General features: G+C 41.3%; 1 protein-coding gene across 14 annotated transcripts in view; it reads left to right on the top strand.

Annotated features, from left to right (window-relative positions):
- Nucleotides 1-666: 666 nt before the first annotated feature.
- The window catches only part of PML (PML nuclear body scaffold), a 43755-nt gene continuing 32698 nt past the window's right edge, over nucleotides 667-11723 (top strand). For 12 of the 14 annotated variants that reach the window (XM_061180062.1, XM_061180068.1, XM_061180073.1 and 9 more), the window contains exons 1-2: nucleotides 677-897; nucleotides 2614-3080. In XM_061180062.1, the coding sequence (XP_061036045.1) occupies nucleotides 769-897; nucleotides 2614-3080 (596 nt within the window). In that variant the 5' untranslated portion in view covers nucleotides 677-768. Of the gene's footprint in view, nucleotides 898-2613; nucleotides 3081-11723 lie in introns of all 14 variants that reach the window. The other 2 variants (XM_061180065.1, XM_061180066.1) reach the window with 1 other exon arrangement.

Genomic DNA, 11723 nt, shown 5'->3' with positions numbered 1-11723 from the left:
TCCAAACCTTTCACCGACTCTCTGTTGCCCGCAGTACTTGTCCATCTGCTTAGCTATCACCTTGCCCCAGGCCACTCCTGGGCCGACATTACTCATGGGTCCCCTCTTAAATGTGAAAATAACCAAAACTGAAACTGAAAACTAGTTGTTTCCTCTCAAAACTAGTTTCTAAACAAGCTCTCCTGTTTCAAACCTCCATGCCTTTGCATGTGCTGTCCTCTCTGCTTAAAGTGTCCCTCCAATTTCTGAATCCCTGGCGAATTCCCACCATTCCTTCATGTCCCAGCTGAGGGATCTCCTTTCCAGCCAGTCTCAATACTGTGTGAAAATCTCCTTTTGGGGGCCTGCTCCTCCATTAGACCTGGGGTTCTTCCAAAGTAGGAGCCACGTGTGGCTCACCTCTGCGGCTCCGGCTCCCAGCTGAGGGCTGGCACAAAGCTGTGCCAGTGTGAGATGAATGAATGTTTCAAAACCGAGGGCGGGGGCTGCCTCCTTCCTGGTCAGCTCTGACACTGTCCAGCTGTGCGTCTACTCCTCTCCTCCCTCTTCCTCCTCCCTGCTCGGGGCGAGTCTTCAGAACCCACAGTCGATTTCTCCGCCCCTAGAACCGCCCACAGCTAGTGTCTCACTTCCTCTCGGGAGGCGGACCCTCGGCGGGCCCCTCCCCTTTCGGACGCTTCGGGAGCTCAGACGTCTGGCGCACGCCCCTGGTTCAGCTTCTCCCGCCCTTCAACATCAAAACCGAGAATCGAAACTGCGCTGGATTCCATGCAGCAGGAGGCTGCACCCGCCCGATCTCCGGGGCCCCAGCAGGACCCCGCACTGCCCCACGCCCCCACCATGCCTCCCCCGGAGTCCCTCTCCGAAGGCCACGAGCCCAGCCACAGCCCCACAGAGGTACTAGTACTGTGTTTGGGGAGATGGGGTTCAGGCTTTGTTGATTTTGCTTGGGGGAGATGTGGGGAGGGACAGGGGAACTTGGCCAAGTACCTTAAAGAGTGACACAAAGAAGGAAGACCAGGCATGAGGTCCTGACCTTCTCGGTTTGGGGTAGCTGTCACGGAAAGTAGAAAATGGGACGAGGATAAGTTAGGGGGGGCCTCTCTGGGCTGCGATTCTCCACGAGCAGGGGGGTAAGATGATGAGGGTCAGTGGCACCCCGGACCGGACTCTTCCGCCCCCACGCTGGGACCTTCTTCTTATCCCCTGCCTCAGACGAAGGACCACCTATTAGGGAGAGTAGTAGCCTTATTGCACCGGCCTGGGAACCCCCAACATGTCCCAGGTGTGGAAAAACAAGAACCCTAGTTCCCAGATCAGAAAGTGGGAGAGAGGTGTCTTGGCTAAGGCCTCAGAGTTGCTGTGGTCTCTCCTTTAGGAAGCTTCTTGGATCCTTTTCTTGGAGCACCCTGCTCCCCTAACCCCCATCCCCAAGGGGTTTATTAGGGGTTTATTAATCTTCTCCTGCACAAACTCCCTAGCCACCCCCGACCCCCAAAGGAACTACTTAGATCACTTGCTCTATGTTCTTCCAGGCCCTTTTTACTGTCCTTCATGGAAGTACAAATAACACCATATTGCAGTAACTTTCATTATTTGCATTTACACCTAGGAATAATATTAACAATACTAGTTAACATTTATGAATATTTCTCATGGGCCAGGTACTGTATTAAGCACTTTTTTTGTGGTAAAATGTTATCAAATATATATATTATGTATGTTTTCTCCATTTCTAAGTGTACAATGCAGTGGCATTAAATACATTCACAATGTTGTGTAGCCATCACCACCATCTATTTACAGAATTTTTTTATCCAACCAAAGTCTGTATCCTTTAAGCAATAGCTCCTCATTCCCCTCTTCCCCCAGTGGCTGGTAACCTGTAATCTACTTTCTCTGTGAATTTGCCTGGTCTAGATATTTCCTATAAGTGGATTCCTACAATATTTGTCCCTTTGTCTCTGGATGATCTTACTTAGCATAATGTCTTCAAGGTTCATTCATGTTGTAGCATGTGTCAGAATTTCCTTTTTAAGGCTGAATAATATTCCATTGTGTGTATATACCACATTTTGTTTATCCATTCGTCTGTTGATGGACACTTGGGTCGTTTCCACCTTTTGGCTATTGTGAATAATGCTGTGTACAGAATAATGAGTGTACAAGTATCTGGGTACTTGTTTTCAGTTCTTTGGGGTCTATATCTAGGTGTGGAATTGCTGGATCATACAGTAGTTCTATGTTTAACTTTCTGAGGAAACATCAAAGTGTATTAAGCACTTTATGTGAGCTTATATGATGTACACTTAATGAATCTCCTTTTTAAACTTAAGTTCCTTGAAGGCAGGGATTTGTCCTATACATCCTTGTATCTCAGGGCCTAGTACTGTGTCTTAGGAGAAGTAGATGCTCAGTAAATTGTGGAGTGAGAGTGGGAAGGCCTGAGTAAGTGGAGGATTGGGGTACTGATAAGCCTGGATTTTGCATCATCCAATGACAGCCTGGTATGGAATAGGAAGTCCCACTCTGAGCCTGCAGCCATAGGGGCGGGTGTCCATTGGGTGGGGACTCCTGGGACTTCAGGTCTCACCTCCCTCTCTGATCCCCCAGCAAGCCACGGAGGAAGAGTTCCAGTTCTTGCGCTGCCAGGGCTGCCGGGCAGAAGCCAAGTGCCCCAAGCTGCTGCCTTGTCTGCACACGCTGTGTTCAGGATGCCTGGAGGAGCCAGGCATGCAGTGCCCCATCTGCCAGGCGCCCTGGCCCCCAGGCCCTGATGCGCAGGCCTTGGACAACGTCTTCTTCGAAAGCTTGCAGCGGCGCCTGTCGGTGTACCGGCAAATCGTGGACGCGCAGGCACTTTGCACCCGCTGCAAAGAGCCGGCCGACTACTGGTGCTTCGAGTGCGAGCAGCTCCTCTGCGCCAAGTGCATCGAGGCGCACCAGTGGTTCCTCAAGCACGAGGCCCGGCCACTGGCGGAACTCCGCAGCCAGTCGGCGCGGGAGTTTCTGGATGGCACGAGCAAGTCCAACAACATCTTCTGTTCCAACCCTAACCACCGCGACCCTACGCTGACCAGGTGAGCAGGCCTGCCCAGGGTGGGGTGAAGCATCTAAGAGCGAGGTAGAAGGTGCGGGGAGCAGAGATCCAAAGTCTCACAGCCGGGAACGTGGGTCAAGGAGCTTCTAACGTCTTGCAACTCAAAATAAGGTCTACAGACCAGCAGCATCAATAGCAATGACCACAATGTATGCCGTCCCGTGCGAATGGATGGATAGCAATAGTTTCCAATTTCCCCTTATAAGAAATAATGCTGCAGAATCATCTTTTCACCCATATCCAGTCATTTCTTCAGGATAAATTTTTAGAAATGCCATTTTTAGGTGAAAGATTATGAAAGTTTTACATTTCGATACATGTTGCCAAACTGCCCTTTAGAAAGTCTTATAGTGGAATTTTCCAGAAGCATTGCCGTGGAGTCTCAGTATAGCTGGATTCTAGAATGAGATGTGGGTAGTTAGTTTCTGTCTGAAAAGTCAAAACCGGAACACCGCACTTCCTGTGAGTGTCTGTATGAGAAAAAAAAGTCATGTCCAATATTAATGATTTTTACTAAACAGCACAGGATTTTAATTCAGGATTTTTTGGATAGATAATACATTTATGTGGTGCAAAAAATTACAAACAAAATTTATAGAGAGGACAAAGTCTCCATTCCACTCTGTCCCCCATCTGCCTAATACCCACCACTTCTCCCTCCCCCATCCACGTTTAACCATGGTTACCAGTTTTGAATGTTTCCAGAGTTTGTGAATATACACACAGGTAGGAGTATATAGTCTTATAGGTCTTATTTTTCCTCCTTTAAGCAAAAAGGTAGCATACCTATGTGAACTTTTAATACTCCCCCCCCAATAGATAGCTTGTATAAGATTCTTGGGGATCTGCTTGCAAAGTGAAAGTATTCTTTGCCCATTGGGGGCACACTCAGACAGAGCTCCATTCCTGCTAAACTGACTGTGGCTTGCTTACTTCCTGCTTGGAGATTTACCACCTGTACTACCAGATTCCTCCACAGCTGATACTATTGTTTGAATTTGGATTTCTTTGTTTATTGTTAAGGTTGAGGTCCAGTGGCTTTTCATATGTTTGTTGGCCATTGAGATTCTTCATTTGTGAATTGCCTGCTGAGGTCCTTTGCTTGTTTGTTTGTTTACTTTTAGGAATTAGTCTTTAATTGTAAGAGCTTGTTATAGTGCAGATATTTTTCCTGTGTTGACCTTTGTCATTCATTCAATATGAGGTGTTGTGTTTAAGTTTTTAGTTCTATGGAGTCCAATCCATCAATCTCTTCCTTTATGGTATCTGGCTTTGATCATCCTAGGGAAGATTTTTCCCACGCCAATGTTGAAAATATTTACTTATACTCTATTTTAATAATTTGTTTTTATAGTTAAATTTTTCATTCCCATGGAATTTATTTTTGTGTGTGGTATAAGGTAAGAACCCTTGCTTTGCATTTCTCTCCAAATGGAAAGCCAGTTCTCTCAACAACTTTTATTGAATAATTCACTCTTTTTGTTTGTTTTTTCCCATTTTTTAAAATCGAAGTATAGTTGATGTACAATATTCTATGTTACAGGTGTACAATATAGTGATTCACAATTTTTAAAGGTTATACTTCATTTATAGTTATTATAAAATATTGGCTATATTCCCCATGTTGTACAGTATATCCTTGTAGCTTATGAATAATCCACTCTTGCTTTGATCTGAAATGCCCTTTTAATCTTGTACTAAATGTCCATGTAGTCATGAATATGTTTGTAAATCTCTGTTTTGCACCAAACTATTCTTATGCTAATCCTTACTACTGTAAGGAGTTCTGTAGCTTTATATTTGATAGGGTGAATTCCCATTCTTCTTCAAAAATAATTTTGCTTTCATAATTTGTACAGTTGCTTTTGCTCTTACAATTCATGCAGTTTCAGAACTTACATATTCATTGAGATTTTGACTGAGATGGCATTAAATCTTGGACGAATTGGCCTCATCTCTGGTTATATCTTTGGGTTTTATAGTTTTATTCACAAACATCTTGAACTTTTAAATTATAGTGAAATTTCTAATATGTAATAATATTATGAATGGAATCTTTTTCCATTATAATTTCTAACTGGTTATCATTAACATTCACTAATGCTATTAATTTATGTATATTTATATTACATCTAGCCATCTTATTGGGCTCTTTTATTCTTGTTTTTCAGTTGATTTTTTGGATTTTCTAGGTAAACAGTCATATCACCTACAAATAATAAAAACTTTTTTCTTTCCAGTATTTATACATATTACCTCTTTGTAGCTTTGTTTCATTGGATTGGCCAGAACTGCCAGGACAGTATCGAATAATGTGAAGCAGTGGTTAGAAAAGGCAACTTTGTCTTGTACCTATCTTTCATGAGAACGTTTCTTATGTTTTCTTGTTTAGTATGGTGCTTATTATTGATTTCCTTAGGTGACTTTTAAAAATCACATTAAGAAAGTTGCCTCCCAGTTCTAGTTTTCTAAGAGTTTTGTTGTTGCTGTTATTTTATTTTTAACTCAGGAATAGATGTTCTTTTGGACTCTGAAGATGTCCTTTCACCTTTTAATATGATGAATTATATCAATAGGTTTCTTTATGTTAAACCATTTTTTAATTCCTGGGAGGAAGAACTCTATTTGGTCATGATATACTATTATTTTAATTTCTAGCTAGATTCCATTTAGTACTGTTTTATTTAGGCTATTATCTATATTTATAAATGTGATCAAATTTTATGAATATGTATGATTTCCTTGTCAAGTTTTCTTATTCATTTGATAAGACAACTCTTTCAACGAGTTTGCAAACTTTTTTGAACATGAAAATATATATAAATTGCTTAGCATGGTGCCTGGCACATATTAAATACTCAATAAATGTTAAAATGCTACTCTTATAATTTCTCTGCTGTAGACTAGTTTAAAGAACATAGCAATTCAAGCTTATAGAAGTTTCTTGAAAAACTATCTGATACAGGTACCTTTTTTGAAGAGTAGGTTTTTTTCCCCTTTTTTTTGGATCTTGAATCAGATTTTTTGGAATGTTTTCTAGTTCATCCTGAGTTATCTTTTATAATTTAAAAATCTCCTCTATACCTGTAATTGTGTTCCCTTTCTTATTTCTAATGTTGTATATTTGTGGTTACTTTAGTGATCTTTTCAAAGCACTGGCTTTTTGGTCTTTCCTTTTATTGCTTACTGATATTAATATTTTCCTTTTTTCTAATTAATCATTTTGTTTTTATCATCATTATTTTCTTTCTTCTACTTGTCTCTCATTATTCATCATCTAACTGAACATTTAATTCATTTATTTGTTATCCTTATTGTTTAATACGTTCTCCTGTGAGTATGACATTGGCTGCATCCCATAACTTTGATGTAGTGTAATCATAGTCAATCATTTCTCAAATATCTATAATTTCAGTCTTTTCTCTTTTTAAACATTTTTTCTTTGATAGAAGAGTTTGGGGGAGGGAGTTTTGTAAAATTTTCAAGTGGCTTGTGATGTTTGATTTAAATATTTGATGTTAATTTCTACAGTATGGTCACCTAGTATTTGAGTTATATCTGGGACTATACTGATGTTTTCTTTGGGGCCTTGGACCATATTCCGTGGACGAGCATATTCCTAGGATTTTTTAAAAATGTGTATTCTTTGTAGAGATATATCATATATATCTCTCCTCTTTCTATTCTGGTTTAAATTTTTAACAAACATACTAGAACGTGTGTGTGTGTGTGTGTGTGTGTGTGTGTGTGTATATCTCTCACCATCAAGAGTAGATTACAACTGTTCTTCCAGATAAGATAAAACTTTTAGCCTACTTTTTCTTCTCCCCTCTTTCTCTTCCCACACTCAGATATAGTTGAAATAACATGAAATTTTAGTTCTAGATTATTACCAAATTTTATGTCTTTTCTATTCTAAGCATCCTTTTTTGACAGTTATTAAGTGTCATCATCACATTATAACCCACTTGTTATCTATAATCTTAGATTTTAATTAGTTTCATTGCTCACAATAATTTTTTCTATAACATATCTTCCTCTTTCTTCAATTATTTAATGTTATTAATTTCCCATTTGGCTGGAATACTTCAAGTAATTTTTTTTTGGTTGCTTTTCAGAGTTTACTTTCTGGAATCTTGATTGTCTTAACTTGCATGTCCTTCATTTGCTGTCACATTTATTTTTTAATTTATTTTTTATTTTTATTTTTGGCCATGCCACGCAGCTTGTGGGATTTTAGTTCCCTGACTAGGGATCAAACCTGGACCCTCAGCAGTGAGAGCACGGAGTCCTAACCACTGGACCGCCAGGGAGTTCTCTGCTGTCACATTTAAAGGAAAGTTTAGCTAGGTGTAAAATTCTGAGGTCACAATCACAAATCTTTCATCTTGGAGTATATACACATTGCTTCATAAATTTGTGGCCTCCAGTGCTGCAGATGAGAAATTTAATTATTATCTAATTATTTTTCCCCTGTGAGTAATCTGTTTTTGTTTGCTAAGGATTTTTATATAATTTTTCTTTATTCTTGAAAATGATTGATCAAGCTATAGGTCTTTTCTTTTTTCAATAATCCTCTCTGACATTGTTGAACTGAAAATTCAAGTCTTTCTTCAGCTCAAAGAAATTGTCTTCTGCTTTTTTATATATTGATTTCTGTTCATTTGCTTATTTTTTCTTTTTATAACTATTGTTTTCTTGTGTGTGTGGCTTTTTTTAATTAACTTTTTATTGGAGTATAGTTGATTTACAATGTTGTGTTAGTTTCTGCTGTACAGCAAAGTGAATCAGTTATATATATACATATATCCATTCTTTTTTAGATTCTTTTCCCATATAGGTCATTACAGAGTATTGAGTAGTGTTCCCTGTGCTATACAGGAGGTCCTTATTAGTTATCTGTTTTATATATTGTACTGTGTATATGTCAATACCAATCTCCCAATTTATCCCTCCTCCCCCACTTTCCCCCATAACCCTTAAGTTTGTGTTTTACATCTGTGACTATGTTTCTACTTTGTAAATAAGTTCATTTGTATCATTTTTTTAGATTCCACATATAAGTGAGATCATATGATACTTATCTTTCTCTGCCTGACTTATTTCACTCAGTATGACAGTCTCTAGGTCCATCCATGGTGCTGCAACAATTGCAATCATGTTTTTTTAATTGCCAAACAAGGTCAGTGTTCTCAGGATGCTTTTTCTTGTCAGCCTGTTCTTGTTTTCTCAGTGTATATTCTTAAATCTCCCTGAAAAACAAACTTAGAATTTTTAGAAGGTTTATGTTTCCTATATTACCCTTTTTTTCAGTGTGAGCCAGGAATCAGTTTGGTCCCCATTTTGGCTGCTGATTCTCTTTATAGGTCCTGTGGTTCTGTGTTGTCTGCTCACATGTACATGTGGACATCTAGACTGCACAGTCTTAGTAGCTGATAGGGGCTGGCAGCAATTGTATAAACCACAGTTTTCGTCTCCTACCCTGCAGTGAGGATGGGGCCTCTCCCAGAGCCCCAGATGGTGGTAGCTTACAGAGTGCTTCACCTCTAGTGTGGGGGGTGGATTTCTCCACAGTGGGCAAGGTACAAGGGGCAAGGAGGTCCAGCCAGCAAGAGGACAGGATTCTTTTCCCTTGAGCATGGTAGGTGGCTTCAAAAACCTGACAGTATTGCTTAAAAATCGTACACACACAGTCACAATTCACAGTTGTTTCACAATCTACCAGTGGTTACTAGGAAAACTCAACTTGTTTCTTTTGCACAAAACCTCAGTGTCATAAATAACCCACAACTTCCTGCAGGTTACAAGTCAATAATAAACCATTCCATCCTTTGACATTGAGTTGACTTAGGGCTCACACTGGGAGCAGCATCAGAAGTGGCTTTAAACTTTCAAACTCAGCCTGGGAGTGTCCTCCCTGGGGCCATTGGCATTTGATCACCATGCCTGTGGAGTCCATTCTTTCAGCCCACATTCCTACTATGTAGCAAGCCCTCTGCTAGGTGCTAGGGTATAAGTACAAACAGATACAGCCCTAGCCCTCTGAGGTCACAGTCTGCTGGAGGAACCAGATCTGCAGTTAACAATCAAGGCTGCAAAGTGCTTCAAGGAAGCCTGCTCACCATTGTCACTCTGTGCTGATAGTCGCCCTTAGGACAGTGTGATAAGACACCGTCCTCTCCCTCATATTTTCCCTTGCCAGACGGCTGACATCCCGTGTGTGCTCAGTTATTTAAGGGCAGAAGGAAGAAGGAAGGCAGGCACCAGGCACGTGATCTCAGAAAAGGCCACCTGCCCAGCCTGGATTGGCTGGGGATGGCAACTTCCAAGGGGGTGTCACACTTAGCCTGGCCTGTAAGGAAGCAGAAAGGGGAGGGAGCATGTGCAAAGGCAGAGGCACCAGCAAGTCTGCTGCATTTCAAGAACTGCAAGTAAAGGTTGTGCTGGAGGGCAGGGGCTGGAAGGGTGAGCTAGGGTCAAACATGGGAGAGTTGGAGGAGTTTGGACTCTATCCTACAATTTCCGGGACAAAGGAATGTTCTCAGTTTGCTCCATTTTCCTGCAGTTTACTCTTGTACCAGTGAGTATCCTGTAGAACACAGTGTGAATGGACCTTTGGGGACTCTGTTGGAAACCCACTGGTGGTATTAAGGCAGAGAGTGGGATAATGTTCAGATCCTCTTCTGCACTCTGGTACTTTGATTGAAGTGGGCAAGTTTAGGAGCAAGGAGACCAGGATTTTTTTTCTTTGGCGGCATGCTTATTTACATTTTACCCTATTCCATAAAGAATTTGAGATTTACCAGCTTACTGTTGGATATATGACCCAAGCAGAACTGAAGCAAAGAATCTGGACCTGGGGAAAGGGAGCTGCATTAGGAGGCTGAGCCATGGTGCAGGTGAGGGTGAGGCCTGCAAGAATGCAGAGGTGGCAGCATGGGGAGAAGGCCAGAGTCTCACACGGCCATGGCCTGCCTGACCTCGAGGTCAAGGTGGCTGCCAGCCTTTTCATCACATGTGCTGGGGAGTGCCTTGCAGCCAAGGGTAATTGGGGTTTAGGACTGTCGATGGAGCTGAGACCCATGTTGGGGTGTCAGATCCCAAAGCTTGGCTGGATGGGGTAGGGGAGTTAATCCAGGACCATCAAAACTTGTAGCGGGAAGAGCTTTAGTTACAGTTGAGTGGGGAAAATGAAAGACGTATTATTCAAGTTTGAGACGCATGATGAGATCATAAACTGGGAAAAGAGCTCCCAAGACCAGAAGTTGGAATGATTGACAACAGGTGGGGAGAGGCATCCTGGGCAGCCCAGGGGAGGGTTCAGGGCAGAGGTGGACATCACGCAGTGGTGGCAGGAACCAGAGTGCAGGGGACAGACTTAAAATCAGCCTTGAGTGACGCTCCCCGATCCCTTAGTACCTGGGCAGCGCCTTTCAATAGGAAACTGAAACCTTTTCCAATATGGTCAGAGAATGGGCTCTTCTGGTTGGATTTGACCTCTTCTTAACACAATAAAGCATTTTCCTGTCTTTTGAGATGTTTTTTCCTGTGCTGTTACCTTAATTCCCAGACCCTCCTATAAGATTATTGAGGTAGAGAGAATTGTTGCAAGAGGCCCAAACATTAATGGGAGCTCATCCCCAAATAGGAGATCTTATCCAAGCTAGGGCCAGGACAGGACGCAGGATTTCCTGACTGCAGACTCTGCAGAGTCTGTCCTGGTGCTGCCGGCCTCCACATAACAGGTAGTTTTCATCTAACAACCCGGCCGAGTTGCAAAAAAACGATTCTACAAGTTGCTTGTTCCGAGCTCAGAGTGTATCTTCCCTTACAATTAGCTTATTCAAAGGAAGCATGCTATTTAAGCAATGTTAAATTTAATTTTCCTTGACTTTGATGAAAGAAAAAGATACTAAACTAAAATTAGACTTGCTAAACTTCAAAGAAATATTTCTTCATCCTAAAATATTTCCTAAAAGACCTCTCTAAGATTAAGCAAAAAAATTTCTAAGGCATCAAGAGGCTGGAGTCATTATAGTTTGTTTTTAATGAAATGCATCCATTTTAGACAGTAACAAAGTCTTTGCTGTGAAAGATCAGGATGGTCCACTCCCATGTTTGTAGTCTTGGTTCCATGTCACAATGGCTCTAATTCACAGCACTGGTCCTTTCACTTTAACACCACTTTTCATGGATTCTTTGTTTTGATTCAGCTCTTGGTTGGACGGATGTTGTCCATCAGCAGTTTTTCTCAAGAAGGACTTCTGTGTTCTGAATTCCTAGAGTGTCTTGGTGTTGAGAATGTCTATCAGTTGCTTTTACGCTTGCATGACATCTTGGCTGGGTGTAATATACCTGGTCACGGTCTTTCCTTTAGAGCTTTGTAGACTTTGCTGCATTGTCTTCCAGCATCAAACGTCCACCAGGAGAGGCCTGAGGCCAAATTTATTTGCTTTTTCTGTCTCGATGCCTAAAGATATTTTTCATTCCTTAAGTTTATCAATTTAACCAAGCTGTCTTGGTGTGGAGCATATTGTATCAAATTATTCTGAAACCCGGCTTGCTCCTTTAGTTTAAAAATTCTGTTTATTTCAATGAAATTTTCTTACATTTCTTACAACCC

Source organism: Eubalaena glacialis, chromosome 2 (assembly GCF_028564815.1).
Source record: "Eubalaena glacialis isolate mEubGla1 chromosome 2, mEubGla1.1.hap2.+ XY, whole genome shotgun sequence".
NCBI classification, from domain to species: Eukaryota; Metazoa; Chordata; class Mammalia; order Artiodactyla; family Balaenidae; genus Eubalaena; species Eubalaena glacialis.
This window is presented reverse-complemented; position numbering and strand designations above follow the sequence as displayed.